This window comes from Diplotaxodon limnothrissa, linkage group LG4, assembly GCF_057381915.1.
Source record: "Diplotaxodon limnothrissa isolate DT_005_m linkage group LG4, D_limnothrissa_male_GT1.1, whole genome shotgun sequence".
NCBI classification, from domain to species: domain Eukaryota; kingdom Metazoa; phylum Chordata; class Actinopteri; order Cichliformes; family Cichlidae; genus Diplotaxodon; species Diplotaxodon limnothrissa.
In genome coordinates this window covers 2,847,406-2,867,908 of record NC_140599.1, presented here as the reverse complement: position 1 = coordinate 2,867,908, position 20,503 = coordinate 2,847,406, and the positions used below count along the sequence as shown (strand labels likewise).

General features: G+C 42.6%; 2 protein-coding genes and 1 pseudogene across 2 annotated transcripts in view; all 3 read left to right on the top strand.

Annotated features, from left to right (window-relative positions):
• LOC146633022 (uncharacterized) overlaps positions 1-20,503 on the top strand; it is a 48,836-nt gene that overhangs the window by 17,914 nt on the left and 10,419 nt on the right. The window contains exon 4 of the mRNA XM_085352897.1: positions 7,943-8,204. Within this exon, the coding sequence (XP_085209023.1) occupies positions 7,943-8,204 (262 nt within the window). The remainder of the gene's footprint in view (positions 1-7,942; positions 8,205-20,503) is intronic.
• On the top strand, positions 14,250-14,992 carry LOC146633024 (uncharacterized; annotated as a pseudogene).
• On the top strand, positions 16,969-18,501 carry LOC146633023 (deoxyribonuclease-1-like). The gene is made up of 6 exons (XM_085352866.1): positions 16,969-16,973; positions 17,018-17,133; positions 17,318-17,430; positions 17,516-17,670; positions 17,746-17,839; positions 18,321-18,501. The coding sequence occupies exons 1-6, from the start codon at positions 16,969-16,971 to the stop codon at positions 18,369-18,371; spliced, it is 534 nt and encodes a 177-aa protein (XP_085208992.1). The 3' UTR covers positions 18,372-18,501.

Here is a 20,503-nt window from a genome sequence, read left to right as displayed (position 1 = left end):
TTTCATAAAATGCACACACTATCGGTCCTAATCGACCACGCCCAAAAAAGTGCTATAAAAAATTTATATATTAATATTTTATTCCACTTTAAATTAGCCAATCTTTTAGACCTACTTCTCCTTGAAATATTCATGTCAAGTTTTAATTACATTTCGCGGATTTTAACCCTTTATATCCCGGTTTCGTCACATGAGCGCACTGCTTTTTTTGCCCCAAAAAACATAAAACTTGAATATTTTCCAAAAAAAACATTTGAGGTAATATTCAACTGTTATTATAATTAGGCCTTTAGATGGACTAAAGATTGGCACCAACATTCATTTCGATCGCCTTTTATTATTTTTTTCAGGACCAGAAAATGGTCTCCAGGTGGCAAATGCTTCTCCTCTAGGCCGAAATAAGTGCATCTTCCCGGGGTAAGTCGCGACGATGACCGGGGCACAATCACCGGGGACTCCTTTTTCCAGCACATACGTCCGGTACCACGTGACAACAAATACGTCATTTCCTGTTGACTAAAAAAAAAAAGCACCCTCTCATGGTCCTAGGGACCGAAAATGGTCCCGCCCGATCAGCGGGCGAAGACGCTGCTGCACGCCGGAAATGAGGCTTCATTTCCCGCAGGTCTGTCCAAGCAGCCCGCTGTTTTCCAGCAGGGATCAAATGTGGAGCAAGGGCGCCACCCGGTGGACAAATAAAAAAATTACAACTCTAAGGCTCATAGACCAAAACGAAACGGAAACATAAGTAATCACCAAGACATTAACGGTAATAATTCTGCAGTGAAAAATAGCGTTTATAATGGAAGTCAATGGGTCAAAAATGGTCCCTAGGGCTCTAAGAGGATGTGTATTGTTAGCTTAGCCACTGAAGCTAATTTAAGGAAGTCAGACTTGAATTTTGAAATGAAATTATGCCAAACTTTTTTTTAGAGAATTTGGCTATATTCCATTCAACACAGTGCAAATGGCTTGTAACTGAAAAACTAAAATGTACAAAAATGGTCCCAGGGCCTCTTAACATTCTCCACTGTCATTTGAATGTAGAGACGTCTGAGTTACAGAGATAATGAATGAGAACCACACGCTTTAATCCATTTAATGTATGAATCCAGACATTTATTTGGATATTTCACAGTAAAAACCAAACATTTGTTAGAGATGACAAAGGCTTTGCCACATTTAGATGCACTAAAGGTCAGATTTGCTGTTAGTCCTTCATATGTGAGACTCTTTTGCAACAATTAGCAGTTTGCTCGCGTAAGCATACTGCAGGTAATGCTGAGTGATGGAGAAGGCTCGGCAGGTTGCCCGAGTGTACGGCTCTTCAAACCAAAACAAAAAGTCACACCCTAACCTCGAGTGTTTTTATTAACACCTTGAGGGGTAAATGCTGGGTTTTATCCCCCAAACATGTAGACTGCTCACTGCCTGATGTCAGATCACATCTGTAGCTGGTGCTACAAAGTGTGCAAACATGTTTCCCCTCTCTAAGCCTTTCTTCTCTTAAGCATCTCCAGATACATCCCCAGGGACTTCTGAATAGAGTCCTTGGTGATGAACTTGACAAAGTTATTGACATCAGCCTCTCTGTTAGCCGCCAGCTTGTCTATGGTTGGCTTCCTCATCATGGACTTTGTGAGCTGTCTGGCGTGATCTGCAAATGAAACAAATGCACATGTAAGGAAGCTGTGCATTCATATACAATTTCTTCTATGAATACTGACATGGGCTTCAATTCATTGCAAAATATATTCAATTGCAGCACTATTGTGGAGCACCTTTTATTTCTTATGTGGGAAAGTGACATTTCTAACAGGTGCTGAAAGCTTATGCTCTTTCTCTGCCTCCTGCACATCCTGCCAAGTACCAGGATGTACTAAATACTGCTGTACAGATGGAAATACACCCATATCGACACTTCTGAGGTACGAGGTTACATCTCCCTACATGCGGGTTCGTGCCACCTCACCTTAAAACAAACATACACTGATAGCAGCTCATTTTTTTCCTACCTGCCTTGGAAATGTTACCTGCAATTTTATTACCCAAATGGTAAATGGACTGGTTCTTATGTAGCGCGTTTCTACTCATCTGAGCGCTCAAAGCACTGATGAGGCCAATCACCGTGATGTCATCTGCAAACTTAATGATGGTGTTGGAACCATCAGCAGGTCTGCAGTCGTGGGTGAAGAGGGAGTAGAGGAAAGGGCTCATCACACAGCCTTGTGGTACACCGGTGTTCATTGTGATGGCAGATGAGCAGCGGTTATCCAGCCGGACATGTTGGGGGCGGTTGGTCAGGAAGTCCAGTAACCATTTGCAGATGAGGGAGCTGATGCCCAGGTCTGTCAGTTTCCTGATGAGTTGTGAGGGGTGGATTGTATTGAACGCTGCACTGAAGTCTATAAACAGCATTCTGGCGTAGGTGTTGTTGTTGTCCAGGTGTGAGAGGACAGAGTGCAGTGCGATGGAGACTGCATCCTCTGTGCTCCTGTTCTGGCGGTATGCGAATTGGTGGGGGTCCAGGGTGGGGGGGAGACAGGATTTGAAGTGTGCTAGGACCAGCTGCTCTAAGCACTTAGTGATGATGGGGGTGAGTGCTACTGGGCGGTAGTCATTGAGGCAAGATGGGTTGGAGTTTTTGGGTATCGGGACGATGGAGGTGGATTTGAAGCAGGCCGGTACCACAGCGTGGGCCAAGGACAGATTGAATATGTCTGTGAGCACTCCTGCAAGCTCCCCAGAACACGCTCTGAGAACACGCCCGGGGATGCCATCAGGACCTGCAGCCTTGTGGACACTGATCCTGCTCAGCACCGCTCCTACATCGGTGGGGGAGAGAGTCAGAGGTTGGTGGTCTGCTTTGGTTGTGGGGTTCCCTCGCTCAAAACGAGCATAAAAGTTGTTGAGCTCATTGAGGAAGGAGACATCAGAGCAGAGGAGGAGCCAGACATTTGAAACACCCGGGGCTTAGCCCTAAAGGGTAGTATGCATGTGGGATTTTTTTTTTTTTTTGAAGGGGGGGGGGGGGGGGGGGGTGTAGAAATGACTGAAAGATTAATAGGCTCTGTTTTGAGTTTTGTTCAAAAAAGAATGACTTCATATAGGGAAATATATATATCACACATGCAGGACACCTTAAACTAGTTTTTTAATTAAGCAGCAAGGCGGAACAAAGTCGGGGCTGTATCAAGACACAGGGACTAAACCCCAATTCAACCAGACCCAGAACTGATCCAGAATTAAAACAGGACTACAACAGTTCAAAAGCAGGATTACTGAGGACTTAACCAAGACAGAACCAGAATCAGAACTAGATGATAGTAGCACTAAAAATCATCATAGACCTGCACTACACTTATTTTTTAATTCTACCAAAGTACAATATTTAGATTGAGAAAAGTTTATATAATTATTTAGCCTTGTTGTGCAAACAAGCCTGCAGAACTTAATAAATATAGAATTTGAAAAATAGCAAACCTAAAAAGAAACACTAGGTACGAGATACATGAGTACCTATGATACAGTGATACTTTTAGTAAACAACCATTTGACTAACATGTGTGTCTCACCTGCTCTTGTTCATCTCTGTTCTGTCCTCATTCTCCATCTCAATCTCTGCTCCTCTCTCTCCCTCTTTGTGCTGACAATCATCAAATATACAGTTGAAACCACATATTTACAAACTCTTCAGATCAAAACACAAACACTTTTTTAATTGTAACATCAAATCAGACTAAATGTTTATTTTTTTAGATTGATAAATATAAAAACATATTTGTTAACTTTAAGAGTAAAGAGAGAAACTGTCTGTGTTTTTTAATTGCAAATGGCACCAAATTGTATTCAAACTGAGCCACACTTATGGAGCTCCACGATTCTTTTCCTGGTGTTTTGGTTGACATCTCTTGATTTTCCCATGTCACAGAAACAGACTCTGTGTTTTGCCTTATATGCATCCACAGCTGTGCCACCAGTTTACTCACATGGACTCTACTAACCTATCAGAAGCTTCTTCAGCTCAGAATGGAATCCTCTGGAGTTTTCTTATTAATTAACAATAAACTTAGTGTACATGTACTCCTAAATTTAATGAAAGTGATAAAAAATAGAAAGCTCTGTCTCTCTTTATTCTGACATTTAACTAATTCAAAATATATTTCAATATTTATCTAAAACAAGTTTACTCTAAATTGATGTTGTACAGTAAAAATGTTTTGTTTTCTCCCTAAAGTGTAAATATCTGGTTACAAATGTGAATATCCTGCTGTGTACTGAAATCCCTCTTGTTTTGCATAGAAATATACTGAACAACATACAAAGCATAATATATAAAATAACATTTACCTGAGTTTTTTCTTTGAAAGAACCCTCTAATGTCCATTCTTATATTTCAGTACATAACTGAAACCGATTTAGTCGGGGAGGGTAAGAACTGAAAATATGAAATAAACACACGTAAGCTAAGATTCTCTAAAAAATAGCATTTGTTCGGCTTTTCATTTCGCCATTTGTTGATTCACTTGAAGAGCGAGTAACGTAATATTGGTCAAGTGATCAGTTTCATATCAATCTTTCGTGATGCACCGTCACATTTACATTATTTGTACGGTACGAATGATTTGCTTTGGTACCTGCTCAAACTTAAGCTCTCCTTAGTATGGCTGGCTCCGTCTCTCCAACAGCGCACTCACGGGCAGCAGCTCCCCCCGCCCCCTCGCTCAGTCGCTTAGTGCCTGAGCTTGGATCATACCAATATCAGGGGGGGATTCACGCACAGTCGTAAATTCCCACAGTGTGCACTATGTGCTTCGAATATTGTGTGTACTTTTTGTTTTATACAGTTGTCAGCCAGGCATCTAACTATGAAAAAATTACACTCCAAAATACCCCGGGCTTCTGACAAAACAACCCGGGCTTAAGCCCCGTAAGCCACCCCCACGCTCCGCCCCTGCATCAGAGGATGCGGGGGAGGGTTTGGTGGTCCTGTAGTCTGTGATGGTCTGGAGTCCTTGCCACATGCGTCGGGGGTTGGAGTTGGAGAAGTGTTCTTCTACCTTCTTTTTGTAATGGTGTTTGGCTTTTTTGATGCCCTTCTTTAGATTAGCCCTGGCTGTACTGTAGGCGTGTGCATCTCCTGACCTAAAGGCAGTGTTGCGGGCCTTCAGGAAGAGACAAAGATCCCGGTTCATCCAAGGCTTCTGGTTGGGGTACATGGTGATCCGTTTCTGGGTGTAAAGTAAAGTGTGCATGTTAGTCCCCGTAGGGATATAGTTCCTCTGCATTTAACCCATTCACCCAGTGAAGCAGTGGGCAGCCACCAATGCAGCGCCCGGGGAGCAGTGTGTAGGGACGGTACCTTGCTCAGGGGTACCTCAGGGTAGCCGTTCAGTGGAGTCGAACCACCGACCTTCCGATCATGGTGCCACCACTCTACCTACTGAGCTATCCCTGCCCACTGTCAGGTGGTGACACTGTCTGTGGTTTTGGAGATGTAATCCAGTACAGATGAGGCGTACTGGTCCAGGTCTGTGTGGGTGAACATATTCCAGTCTGTTGGTGTGGTTGAAGTTCACCTTTATGTGCTGAAGGTGAAAACACTGAGCAAAGGGAGGAGTGTATGATCTGTAGATACTATGGAAGCTGAAGATTGTACCTGACACCCGTTTGCTGCTGCCACCTTCTGGCCTTCAGGTGCTCTGGACGTGCTGTTTTTTGTCCTACAGCTTTAAGAGGCTGTGTCTCGGCTCTTAGTTGTTGGCACACCTGTTCACCATAAGTCATCACAGCACAGCTCATGGGCTGGGCTCCTCCAAAGGTAACCACCAAGCTGATGTTGGTTGGAGTTGTTTTATATGTTTAGATTAGTTTGTTGTCTCCTGCATGCTGTCATCTGCTGCTCTCCCTCAGGTATGTTCCCAGCTCAGGTGTGTTTGTGAGGGAGTGTTAGGGACCCGCAGAGACACTGGAGACAATAACTTGTACGAGCACAACTAAACTCATGGCTGCTGATCATTTAAGGTTTACCTTCAAAGTAGGAACTGCTGTCCTCCCTTAAACTGTGTGTACAGTGACTGGAGAACAATCCTCAGTGCTGGCCTACACCTGGGACACTGCAAACCAGGGTGCTTTGCTAGAAAGCAAGTTCAGCACATGCAGGATGTGTTTCTGATATCGCGGTTTCGCAATCTAGCTTTGAGCACATTCATGGTTCCTTTCATCCTCGGCACCAGTTGCTGCTTGTTGGGAACATGACCTCCAATTATCTGTCCACTAACTCTTGGGAAGAGCCCATCAGGATGCTTGGTGAAAAACCTCATTTTAAAAACAGCCCTGCACACTGTTCCTTCACCGTGACCAAAGAGTTCCATGATTCCAGATGCTGACAAGTAATGTCGCTCGGTTGTAACAGATCAAGTAGTGTAATTGTGTTTGTGTGCAGTTCTTTATTTATATATTTGTATTGTCCGGGCATACGAGCACAGCTAAACCTACAGCCGCTGATCATTTAACCTTTAGCTTGGCTTCCCAGTTAAAGTGTTTACAGAGAGGGAATGATTGAATCAGGGTGTCATTTCTCATCTGCACGTGTATGTTGTCCATGCTACCTCAGAGATATTTCAAAGGAAAGGTTAGACCTGTCTCCTTGAGGGATTATTTAAAGCTTCAAGTCCTCTGATCCTCCGTCTTGCCATCAGCTCAGTTTAATCTAGACCAGGCTAAAAGTTTATTATCTTAGGACGGTCTAAGTCATCTGGATGTAAAGTGACTTTAATGTGCATTTCGGCTCCGGAGCCTAATAAAGCTCTTTCCTGGCAGGTGTTGGTGGGTCGAGCAGTCTGACGGAGGAACGTAGTCGGCCATCTTGGAAAGAAGAAAATGTTTTCTTCACACACGGTGAGAAAAACATCGTTTTTATAAATCATGAGTCCGAACATTTTACAGACTTTTATACGTGAAATTGTTCGTAGTTTATAAACACATCTGGAAGTGCCGTGCAAACCAAGGCCGAGCTGCTTTTAGGAAACGTGAAAAGTCTATCAGTACAACTTTCATGAATGATCATCATTTATTGTCATTATATCATTATGATTATTGTTAACTACCACCCTTTAGTAATTATTTACAGTTTTCCAGAACATGAGAAACAAAATGCATGTTAAGAAAAGAAAATAGTAAATGGAAAGACGAAGGCTTCAACCTCTTAGACCTTTCCTTATTTCCAACACAGCTGATTTAAATGGTTAAATGACTTCCAGTTCTCCTGGTAATGAACTAATCAATTGATTCAGGTGTGCTGACCCAGGGTGAGATCTAAAACCTGCAGGACACCGGCCCTCGAGGCCTGGAGTTCGACACCCCTGGTCTTACACCAAGGACTAAATGGTTCATTTTTGGCTCGCTGCACTGTAACAGGGACGGGGTGATTTGCAGAGCACTTTGTAAATGAGGACTGTGTGCATGAGGTGCAAGTGCACGGGTGAAGTCGCACTGTCCCCTCTGCATTTGATTGTCCCTCGTTGGGTCGGGCGTAAAGACTGAGCAGGGCAATCAGCTGGTAGAACCGATGTCCACAAGATGCAATCAGCGATGCACTTGTTTAAATGTATTTTATGCAATAATACAGTCTTTCTTTTGCAAAACGCATCCAAACAATTTACAGCACAACAGGTTACTATTATGGGCATCATCCAACAAACAGGTTTCTTATCGAAGCAGAGAGAGGCCGGCACGACAAAACAAGATTTAACTCAAACACTTATTAAGCTTCTGACTCCCTGCCTGTGTCTTTATTGCTGTAGGAACAAGACGCCAAAGAGAGCCCAACACCTCAGTGCTCTCAGTTGGCTGAAGATGCTCACTCAAGTGCAAACTTACTTGAGCACTACAGGTGTGATCAGTGTAACAAGAAGTTTCATGCCCCGTGTCACCTCAGAAGACACCAGCGCATCCACAGTGGGGAAAAGCCCTTCAGTTGTGACCAGTGTGGAAAGACTTTTACTTGGATGAGCCACTTAAAAATCCATGAGATGGTCCACAGCGGAGAAAAACCACACACATGTGAGGAGTGCGGAAAGGCTTTTAATTATAAGAGCAACTTAAAGAGACACAAACTGGTCCACAGTGGAGTTAAAGCACACAAGTGTGACCAGTGTGGGAGGGCTTTTGCTTTGAAGTCGAGCTTGGCGACACACAAGCTGGTGCCGCATGTGACCTTTCTGGGAAAGCCTCCAGCCAGCGACCCCAGAAACACGGCAACAGACGCTGATACGTGATCGGTGCAGCAGTTCAGTTTACACAAACTCGAGCTTAAGTCAACTCTACGCTTACTGACCATGGACACGCACCAGTGTGACCAGTGTGACAAAGCCTAGAATCAGTTTAGAGGTAATTCAGTCAGTTTTTTTTAAACAAGCTAATGTGTATATAAAAGATTTGTTACTGGTAATACAGCAAAACTTTATTGTAGTTTTTAAAGTTCAAGTTAAACCATGTGAAATAAGTTGGATAATACACGGTGTTACATATGGGACACAAACGCAGCGTTTTGGGACAACATGGTTTCTGTTGGGTTTACACAAACTGTAAAGATGTTATTACGATGTTATTACGATGTTATTACGATGTTATTACGATGTTATTACGATGTTATTACGATGTTATTACGATGTTATTACGATGTTATTACGATGTTATTACGATGTTATTACGATCAATGTTAGCTCTACATGGGTGTTAGATTTCAAAATAAAATCCTTTTAAACGATCGTCTCGTTTCATTTATCACCAGCAGAACAGTCTCCAACAGTGTCCAACTTTATGGCTCATAATGGGCAAAGACGCAGCTACAACTTTAATGCTAATCTGAAGTGAATAAAACTATAATAGGACATGAAATGCATTTAGATCTGTACATATGCTGTAATGATCACATGATGTGGCGCCATCCTTTCTGAAATTAAACCGACAACAGATTTGTTGTCTGGGGCATTTAACACAAACTGATTTGAATAAAACGACATCATGAATGCAAAAAACGATGCAGCTGCATTCATATTCATATTTCCTCCTCGGTTCCAACTATTAATACAGAAATGCAAATGCATCATTCTTTTCTTGAAATTTAAACACAGGTTTATATGGTTTATAAACGGTCTCAGCAGTTCTTAAGTACATTTATTAAAACAGGTAAACACTTACTAAAACACAGTCATTGTGTCCTTACATGCTGTCGTTTTAGCAGACTCTCAAACCAGTTTCAGTCCAGTAGTGTCCGTATCACTGCCGCCCAAAACCAGTATCACGAGCTCAGTGTGTCACATGGCCTTGCTTGACCAGATGGTGCTATTCAAAATGTTGCCAGAAGGGATAATGAGCATCACTCTCATGCCAACAGTTATGGCAAAGATTTTATTCTGCACGTTTGATCTGAGACACAACTGGTTATCCATCAAAGTTCAACACTTTAAAGTCCACAACTTTCCACACTCTGATAAGCACATCCCAGCGGTGACCGCCCCGCCGGTTCCCAGACTGCAGCCTTGGCGTTCGCTCTGGGGCTTATTTTTAGCTACACACATGGCACTTTTCCATTTTATCATTCTTTATTAAACATCTTACAAAGAAGTATTTAACTTTAATTAGTTTTACCAGAGTGTGCATGTTTATGGATGTTAGAGAAAAATATAATATAAAATAAAATATAAATATAAGGTGCAGATACTGCACATCTGCAGTCCCCATCAGGTCACATGTGCATATAACCAAAAGTCAAATACAGAAAATGATCCTGCTACTTTGGCCCTAGTGCAACTCTCTGTTGGTCTTTGGTTTAAACTGCAAGAGTGGCTACAAATCTGTGGTTAAGCTGCACTTCCTGCTGTTTCTCCCTCTGTACTCGTTGCTCTTTAGGTCAGTATGTGGTAGTTTTCCATGTCCCAGTGGAGATTTCCTCTCGTGCAAGCTTTCCTCACGCGCACACTGAGCCCTCATCCTTTCTACACAAAATTCGTTTGTCTACTTCATAAACAAGACTAATAGTCAGCAAACATCTTGGCTTCACTTGGATTCTCAAGTTTAAAATACATTGAAAGTTTGGGAAACTATGGTTTACCCTGACGGGAGCATGAATGTGGACAGCAGCGGTGGCACCGAAATTTATTCAGTATTTGCTGAGGCATCAGATTCTCGACAGCTGGCAGTAAAGAAAGAGTCAGGAGGCTGGGTGTAGTGGACACCGTATATGTCTAAGCACCGACCTGGCAGATCTGATTACAATGTTAAAAACATAGAGCTTAACCCTCATCAGTAACATGACAACTGTAACATGCTGTAAGTATGAGCACTTTTATGAAACTTCACTAAAGTGTATTATTGTGTTGTCAAGCTTGAATGCATTGTAAGTGAATGGGTTCTGTTTGTTCAGCTACAACTGGGAAGAAAAACTTTCTGACCAATAAGGTGGAGACGGTGGCATACTTGTGTTGTATCAGCCTATCGGAAGGTTTTTGAAGGTCTGATTTCAAGATATAACACTGGGACAGATGATAGTTTAACAAGGCTGTAGCAATATTACTGTTGTTGTTGTTAATGACTGTTACGTGTCTCTGCTGGAGCAGACCTAGAGTAGATATTATGTTTTGTCTGTCCCTGCTCTCATGAACAAGGCATCTTTCAAACTGCTTGAAGGAATTTCTTCAGTTTCCGTAAGGATTTTGCCAAAGTTTAAGGTCATCCCAACACTGCGACACTCATTCTGAGTTCATTTGTGAAGTGTGACAGAACTTCACACAAATGCCAAACAGGACAACAGCAAGTTAAAACAATGCTGAAGTGTTTTTATTGTATGACGAGCAGAAAAGAATTTGAGGTTGCAACGTTATCCTTGTTGCACTGCAATCTTGGGATGTGAGAACCTGAAAGCCTGAAATCTGTACCCCATCCACAACACACCTTTTCTCTGTACTCCTCCCCAGCACCCTGCAGTCACATGCGCCTGCAGGTAGATAAAAACCTCAAAAGAGACACTGGTCGCCATTCTGCTCAGAAGCTTTTCAGGAGCTTTCAGAAGATTCACGAGTTCAGGCGTCTCCACCGTGCAGACATACAGGAGCAGGTATGGACCTCTCACTCGCTACAAAAACATCTGAGCTGTATTCGGTGCAATACTGTGAGCCAGTTTCTTGTTTAGAGTGGATGTTTCAGGCTACAGCAGCATTACAGTAACTTTTGTGCATTTTTCCTGCAGTAATTGTGCGTTTACAAACACATTTCAGCAGCACATGCAAACCATCACAGTATAAATGCAGCTCTCTGTTTCCATATTTGGCAACCTTTGGTCTTCCACAACAGCTCCAGGACGGTGTAACCAGGGCAACAGAGTAATATATTGTCCTAAAAGGATAATATTTTACCAAGCCTTGCAACATGCTGCAAATAGCGACGCGCTAAATAGCATGTTAGATAAACTGCCAAAAATACATCCAGAGGAGCAGGTGTTTGGTCTCTCACTCTCATGTCATGAGCTCTCAGCAGATGGTGGAACATGAGCCGCTTTGTTTTGGACTAAACTCCATGTTAAACTGGACTTTATGACAGAGAAATATGGAGTGAAAGGAAAGGCCTTACTTCAGCCTGCAAATCGGTTTTTAATGCACAGGACAGATAAAAATAAGAAAACTTTAACTTCAAAGTTGAAATATGTAAGATGTGTGAATTCTTTGAAAAACTAGGGGGTATCTAGGAATGCCTCGAGTATAAACGTAATGAACAAAAAAACACAAAGAAGAAGAAGCAAAGAGCAATGGAAACATGGACGTGTATAACATAGAACAATTACTTCTAGGCTCTGAACACAAACCCTCTGTTGTCAGATCTAGCAGATCCAGTTGTAGTAAAAACTACCACAACTTACAGGCCAATTAAACCACAATATCCCTTAAGCACAGAAGCAAAAACAGGGATCAGGCCAGTAATTGCAGATATGGAAAAAGCAGGCATTTTAGTAAAAACAACTGAAACAACCTGTAACACTCCGATTTTCCCAGTGAAAAACGCAAACACGGGGAAATATCGACTAGTACATGACCTTAGATCAATGAATGACATAACAGAACAAATCCCACCTGTGGTGGCAAATCCACACACCATTTTAAATCAAGTAATACCAAAAGAACAGTGCTTTTCTGTAATAGACCTATCAAATGCTTTCTTTTCCATACCACTACACTTTGACTCACAAAAGTTATTTGGATTCACTTTTGGCAACCAGAAGTATACCTATACAAGGTTGCCTCAGGGATTCCAGAATAGCCCCACTCTTTATGCAGAAGCTCTAAGAAAATCCATGTCATTTTGCACGCTTCCTGCCCCAGGTAAACTCCTGCTATACGTTGATGATATTTTGATTACAGGCTACACACAGACTAATTGCGTAGCAAACACACTGACAGTTTTGCAACATCTAGCGAAGCAAGGCCATAAAGTCTCACAGCATAAATTGCACTTGTGGAGCCAAGAAGTAACGTACCTTGGCCACAAACTGACAGGACAAGGCAGACAGCTGTTAGACAGCAGAAAAGTAGCTGTACAAAACGCTCCTAAGCCTGTCACCAAACAACAAATGATGAGTTATTTAGGTCTCTGCAACTTTTGCAGATGTTGGATACCTGAATATGCACTGCTGGACCAACCTTTGCAAAACCTGATCTATGGCAAACACTTAGCTCTGAAAGATGAAATAGAATGGACACCAGAGGCAGATAAAGCATTTATTGACTTAAAACTTGCCCTGCAAACAAGCACAGTTTTAGCTTTGCCTGTCGGTGACAAGCACTCTCCTTCCTGCGGAAGTAGATGGTGCCGAACACAGCTGTATGCTGAAGCTAACTGAAAAAATGAAACCCCGACCAGACATTTTTAGTACACTGCAGCCTACTGTTTTAGAAGTGAAAGCTCTTACTTCCTCTTTTTCAGCACAGAGTGCAGAACTAGCGGCTATCATACGTGCATGCTGCGCAAAGGTCGAGAAATAGAAATATATAAATATTCACACTGACAGTCAATATGCGTTGCACACCAAAAAAGATAATTCAGAAATTACTGAAGGCAATAACTTTGCAGACCGAGCAGCAAAGAGGGCAGCACAGCAACCTGTACAGACTTTGATGTCTGAAACCTCACATCTAATACCACTTGATGTACTTAAAGATGGACAGAAAGCCGCACCCATCGCAGAGCAAAAGAAGTGGTTAAAGTGTGGAGCACGGCTACAAAATGACCTGTAATGGCGAACCAATACTGCCAAAATTGCTACACAAGACAGCAGCATTAGTGACACATAGCTTAACGCATTTGTCAAGGGGTGGAATGATGAATATCCTCCCCAAACACTTCTATACTCAAAATTTTGAAGCTTCAGCACAAGAGTTTATCAGAACATGCATGATTTGCCAGAAACATATTGCACAGGGAAACCTCAGGCCTAAAAGAGGCTTTTCCCCAACACCACCGCACCCATTTCACACAATCCACATGGATTTTATTAAACTGAACGAATGTCAAGCATCAAAATACGCTCTAGTAATTGTGGATGTGTTCTCAAAATGGCCAGAAATCTATCCAGTAAAAAGAGCAGATGCAATCTCAGTAGCAAAATGTTTATGCAACCATTTTATTCCTACTTACGGCATTCCTACTCTGATAAGATCAGACAATGGCCTGAGTGTTTGGGCCTGGTGAAGATGTGGATGCGACTAACCCAGGGTTCGCAAAAGCTCACACCCTTTGAAATCGTTCACGGGAGGCAATTTCCGCTTCCTCTCACTAGTGAGCCTATTAATAAGTCTATAAGAGAAACCACTCTAGCAGAGTGGATGACTAAATTATTTGAGAATAAAGAGATTGTGCTAACAATAAACTGCCGAGCGATATCTCTCCAGTTTCTTGCAGGTTGCACCCAGGTGATTGGATCCTGATCAAAGTGCTCCAGAGGAAAAATTGGAGTTCACCAAGGTGGGAAGGCCAATATCAGGCCCACCACACTGACTGCCTGCAAAATAGCAGAAAGACCATCTTGGATCCACCAAAGCCACTGCAAAAAAGTGAGTGACAACACAAGCATAGACGCCGGTTCCCCCGACTCCTAGGTGTTCCCTGGTGGAGGAAAGGGCTGTTTGGGTATATCCCGCCCTTTTGTCTTCTCGCCAGTGGTCTACTCACCTGGAGCCCGGGTGTGCCTGGTCATCATGAAGAACCTTGTCCTCATAATGACTGGCATTGCGCTCCTAGAGAGCCTACTGATACTCACCTGGAAAGACGAGGACCCACAGCACCACCTGCAGAAGAAATGGTCATATAACAACTTACACCTAAAGGATATGGATAAAGAGCACAACCACCCCTGGCTGAACAATGCCTGGTACCGGTACGTCTACAACCGAGTACATACAGAAGACAACCACACTGGCTGCCACGTCTGTTCACACCTCCCAACAACAGCAATGCAAGCCACCCTATATGGAAAATCACCCAGCCTTTCCGAAGCCCTATGTATATTCTACAAAGCCACCAGCGGAACATGTTCCCCCGAAGACATCTTCGCCTTCAAGTTTGAGTTAAAAAGACAAGGGAAAATCTTTCAATGTCAGGAGGGAACCAGGAATACAACATCCAATGTGTTTCACCTTCGCATACGGCAACAGAAAGCTGGGGATGAACCAAAACTGCTCCCAGACTTTCCGGATGCCGCAGGAAAGACAAGGACCAACCAAGACGCAAGAGGAGCACTGATGACGTGCAACCTCATGATCCAATCTGGGGCAGTGATGTGCCAGCGGAGTTCAAGTTGTGGACCACCGGACAGAAAGTCCTGCACTCACTTTTCCCATGGATCGGGAATGGAAAAAACATGCTAAGGATCGAGACTCTTGACTACCGATTTGGACTTTTCCTGAACAGCTCAACATGGATAAAACAAGGCTCAGAATGAGGAAATCGACGCGATCAGAACAGTGGTCATGCAACACAGAGTCGCCCTGGACATGATTCTCGCTGAGAGAGGGGGCCTCTGTGTCTTATTCAACACCACTTGCTGCACCTATATTCCAGATAGCGTGCATTCCTTGACCATGACCACCGCCCTGGAGAAGTTACGACAACTGAGCAATGCACAGCAACAAGACTATGTCATGAACACAGAGGACTGGCTGACCTGGCTGCTGAGCGGCAGCTGAAAGACCCTCGTGATCAAAGGACTTGTCTTGATAGGAGATCTTCTTTTATTGCTTTGCATGTTCTCTACATGCATTCTACCCTGTATCAGATCAATGATTGGCAAGATGGTACAGGCCACAGTGATCACATATGTTGGACTGCCACAAGAAGATGAACCGGACGAAGAAGATTTAGTATAGGAACACACACACTCACACATACTGAATGATGCTACAATTGAAAAGGTTATAAGCAAGTGATTGTTGGCTGATAATAAAGTATGATTGAAGTGGTGAAATACGGTAACAACAGGAGGGAATGTCAGGGAGTTTTTATTGTTTTATTTGCTTATGCTTCAAAAGTTATGTTATACATATTTCACCAGACACAGTTTTCTGTTAAAACAGGAAGCTGACCCTGTGACACTGACAAGAGATCAGTACAGAAATACACATCTGCAGAAGTTGACTCGCAGTATATTATTCTTAGAAATTGACTTGCAACACACATACTTTGTGACAAACACACACACACACACACAGACAGCATCAGGACCTGCGTAACAGGAAATGTGATTATATTTGCATATTGACGATGTAACCTATAAAAATAAACGAATACTGCAGTTCGGGGTGATTTGCTCTGAGCTTTTCACCCGTGCAGCACGTTAACCTACACAAGTGTCTCAGTGTTGTTTATTCACCTGACTGTTTGTTAACTGTAAATCTCTGACAACCTGAAAATTATTAACCTGATAACCTGGGAAGTCATTAGCTTACATACGTGTAAAATAAATATGAAATCATTTGTAAGCGTCAGTGTTTCATGTGATTTCTAAGTCATTTTTAACATGTGACCTGTTTGGTGTAGGATGCATTTGGTGGGCACTTTGGGGCTTTTTCTGACCTTGCTGCATCTCTCTAACTCGCTGCTGCTGGGAGCCTTTAACATCAAATCCTTCGGAGACACCAAAGCCTCCAACACCACTCTGATGAACATCATTACCAAGGTCTGGGACTTTTCCCTCTTTGGTAGATATGACAGTTTGTACAAAATGTTTACATCCACCCATTTGTAATGCAATTTGGGTCAGAGTGCTTTCAAAACCAATCCAGAAGTGTTATCTTGTGTGTGCGTTTTGAAATAGTTTGAACTGAATTTTGAGAAATGCTTTGGATGATTTGGCCTGTTGCAGAAGTAAACCTGAATATTCCCAGAATATTCCCACCTCTATGCTTAAGGAATGATCAATGAAATAACTGGATGTGCAACAGCTGTAGCGTTGCCTTTACAATCTAAAGCTTAACACATGAATTTTTTCGTGCAAGGTAAAATATAAACAAACGTGATGTTGCAAGATGGACAATCAGGTGATTCATTTTCATTTTTTATGTGTGTTTTGCAGATTGTCCAACGCTATGACGTCATTCTGATCCAAGAAGTCAGAGACGGTGATCTCTCAGCATGTTGGACGGTGTTGGATCATCATCACTTAGACCTCAGAGGGTTAAAGAACCTCCCATAAGTTTCTCAAATAACCATTCAAAACAACTTGATTAAAAATTTATATTTCCAGCATGTTTGTAGTGTTTGAGGCATGTTTGAAGTAATTTAACGGCAAATCCTCCGTCTTTGTTCTGGCATAAACATACATCTTATACACACTCAGAATTCAGAAGAAGTGATTTAAAAAAAGGGGAAAAGCAGAACTACAATAAATTTGTCCCGAGAAGCAACTGGACATGTTTAGAAATGAAGTACACACTGGCAGCAAATGAAAAGGTGGTGATTTTCTCCACAGGGAGGCGCTGGTATCGGTGGCAAAAAGCTACACCTATGACGACGGCCCGGAGGAAACTGGACAAGACGCCTTTAGCAGGGAGCCGTTTGTCGTAATGTTCTCCTCCAAACACACTGGTAGGTGCTGTGGCTCGAGTTATACAGCTGTTTCTGCATCTCACTGATAATGATGTGGATCCTCATTCAAACATTTGTGCGTGGTAGTTCCTGGGACATGTTAGTCACTAGTCCTTTATCATTCTCATGCGGTGTAAGCGCCTCCGTCACTGTCAACACTCCTTCGTTCCCTTCTCTTCTGTAGCTGTGAGAGACTTTACTCTGATCCCTCAGCACATCTCCCCAGAATCAGCTGTTCGGGAGCTAAATGCTCTCTATGACGTGGTGGCAGATGTCCGCGCTCGCTGGAACAATGATGTATTTACAGCCTACAAGTAAAAATCATTTATTTGGTGGAAAAACACACATTCGGTAAATGCGACTCACACTACTCTCCCTGCAGGACATCGTGCTGCTGGGTGACTTCAACGCAGGCTGTAGTTATGTGTCCGGGTCTGACTGGCAGCAGATCCGCATCTTCACTGACAAGACTTTCCATTGGCTGATCACTGATGCGGCCGACACTACCGTGTCGCAAACTGTCTGCCCTTACGACAGGTAGACAGATTGTGGCAGGTCGTTCTGATGTGTGCACGCAAACTCTAAACTCTAATCATCTTTCTGTGTTTGCAGGATTGTGGTCACTGCGGACATGATGAGAGGAGTGGTGAAAGATAGTGCGAAGGTGTATAACTACATGACGGACCTGAATCTCAAACAAGATCTGGTAACAGATGAATTTCAATCCTTATCTCTGTAAGAATTCATTTGAACTAAAAAGCACAACCTGCCTCATTCCCCGCTGACACTAATGGAAACGTCAATATAAAAAGTTAACATAATGCTGTATTCACTGCAACTGAGACCATAGACTCGTCAGCAAAATGTTTACTGAGCTCCAATCAGAAGAGAGGCATTCTACACAAAGGGCAAAGCAGTCGCCCCATCAGAAATCATGCAGTTTTAAAGCACTTTTGCTTTTTTAATATCAGCTTTGAGCTACAGAAAATCGAGCAACTTTGTAAAGCAGTGGCTGTAGTAACGACCACAGAGATGCAAACAAAATCATAATGCAGTGTATACTGTAGTGATGGCATTACCATGCAGGCACGTTGAGTTTTTCAGCACTGGAAAGAAACCTGTGGAAACTGAAGCCGTCTGCAGCACAAACTGTGAGCCACTAAAAGAACGGTTTCTCTGTCTCTCAGGCGTTGGCTGTCAGCGACCACTTCCCCGTGGAGGTGAAGCTGAGCGGTTAGGCTCACGTTGCTTGAACCGTGACTTCCACAAGCTTTCCACACATCGTGCTCAATCTGCAGCCAGCACAATGATCATTCAGTTGGGGACTACTGTCAGCCACAGCTTCATGAAATGCAAATGCACAATAAAGCCACTAAAAGAATTTCACTGAAAACTTGTGTGTTGTAAAGAATTCGGCTTCTTGTTGCAGTGGAGCACATTTGTCTGGAACATTTACTGAGACCCTTTGTTGATTTGGAAACCTTTAATAACGCGTGTGTATTTTATTTCACTTCTTTTGTCTGCTTAAATGTCTTCAGAGTTTTGAGTTACTGAAGTTTTTTAATTAATTTCCCAAAACAGCTCAGACACACAGCAAAACACTAACCTGCAAAACTGAGCCAAAAATGTTGAAAAAACATAAAAGAGCGGTAGAGTAATACATCTGTAGGGGAGACCGGGGATAGTTGTCACATTTTTGACATTTCTGTCTGTAAATTGGAGCTCTTTTAAGGTAGTGGATTCAAAATGTAATGCAAAGTATTTACATGTCTCTGCTATTAAATAGTGCAGCTACTTTCTCTGCAGCACAATTACCCATTACATGGTATGGCCTCAAACACGAAGAGTGAAATGTTACAATTAACCCCATAGTCTGGGTTAGTTGTAACATATCCTGGGGTGAAATGTAACACAATGAAATAAGGGTACTAACAAAACATTAACATGTAATCTTTTTTATTCAACACATGAATGCACTTAGAGCCATTTATGCAACTATGTGTGTGTGTGTGTGTGTGTGTGTGTGTGTGTGTGTGTGTGTGTGTGTGTGTGACAGAATGCAGAAATCTAGCTTTTGAACATATTCCAACCCCCCAAAAAAGACAAATTATGGAATTTTCTGCAACTGAATATTTCATTAATTTTGGTTGGTCTTCCTTGAGTTTGGCCTCATTGGCTCAGTGGGCATTATAACCTACAACTCTTGCACCAATTTTGAACATAACAATGAAGCTGAAAAAATGTAGCTGTGCACCAGCATCGCAATTCCATTACTTTTTTTCATGGCTTACCTTGGTGTGGTTTGCAAAGTGCTTCAGAAAGATGAGTGTTGTGTTCCGTAATGTTTATATCATATTGCACCACTAGAGGGTGGTGTCGCAAAATAAGAGGTAAAGCGGAGCCGGAAAAGGTTTAGAGAATAGAAAGAGATAGAATACAGTTAGGTGGCTAGCTGATAGCCGATGTGTGTCACTGCTATCCCTTGGATGTTAGTCTGTGCTGAATTCATTAAAGAGCACTGTTCTTCATGAGGACTGGTTATTACCGCCCACCATTACATTTTGGCGACGAGTAACCCTGCGTGTTTTTTTTTCTCTGCGTTGAGTTTTTTTGCCGAGTCATCATGACTGCAAACGTCCATCCGCCACCGATGTTTTTGCCTTGCCCTGGAGACCCTCCTTTGCCATTCAACATGTGGATGCGTATGTTCAACAATTATTTGCTTGTGATCAATGCAACAGGGAATGCTTGGCCTGAAGCACGAAGAAGAGCTACTTTACTTCACTGCTTAGGAACTGAGGGACAAAGGATTTTCTACTCACTGCCAAATACAGGTGACACTTTTGCCTCTGCTGTTACTGCCCTAGAACAATACTTTTCACCCAAGGTAAATGTTGTTGTGGAAAGACATGCTTTCAGACAGCGAACACAAGCTTCACATGAGACTGTTATCCAGTATGTGGCCAGCTTGCGTGACCTTGCTTCTAAATGTGAGTTTGATGACAGGACAGAAGAAATGATCCGTGATCAGCTAGTTGAACATGTGTCTAGCCCCAGCATAAGAGAAAGCCTCTTGCTTGAACCTGATTTGACACTAGATAAAGCTGTTACACTGGCAACACAAATGGAATCTGCAGTCCAACAAGCTAAATCCATAGCTGCAGACAGCAGTACTCCAGTCCAAGCTGTGCAGTCTCACTCGCACTCCATGCAGAGGAAACATAAGTACAATGCTCACCCTGCAAAGCCATCTCATGCAACAAAAACATCTAAGAACTGTTTTAGATGTGGTTCAAACAGTCATTTAGCCAACTTTCGTCAGTGTCCTGCTGCCAAAGCTACTTGTAAACTGTGTCATAAAATTGGACAT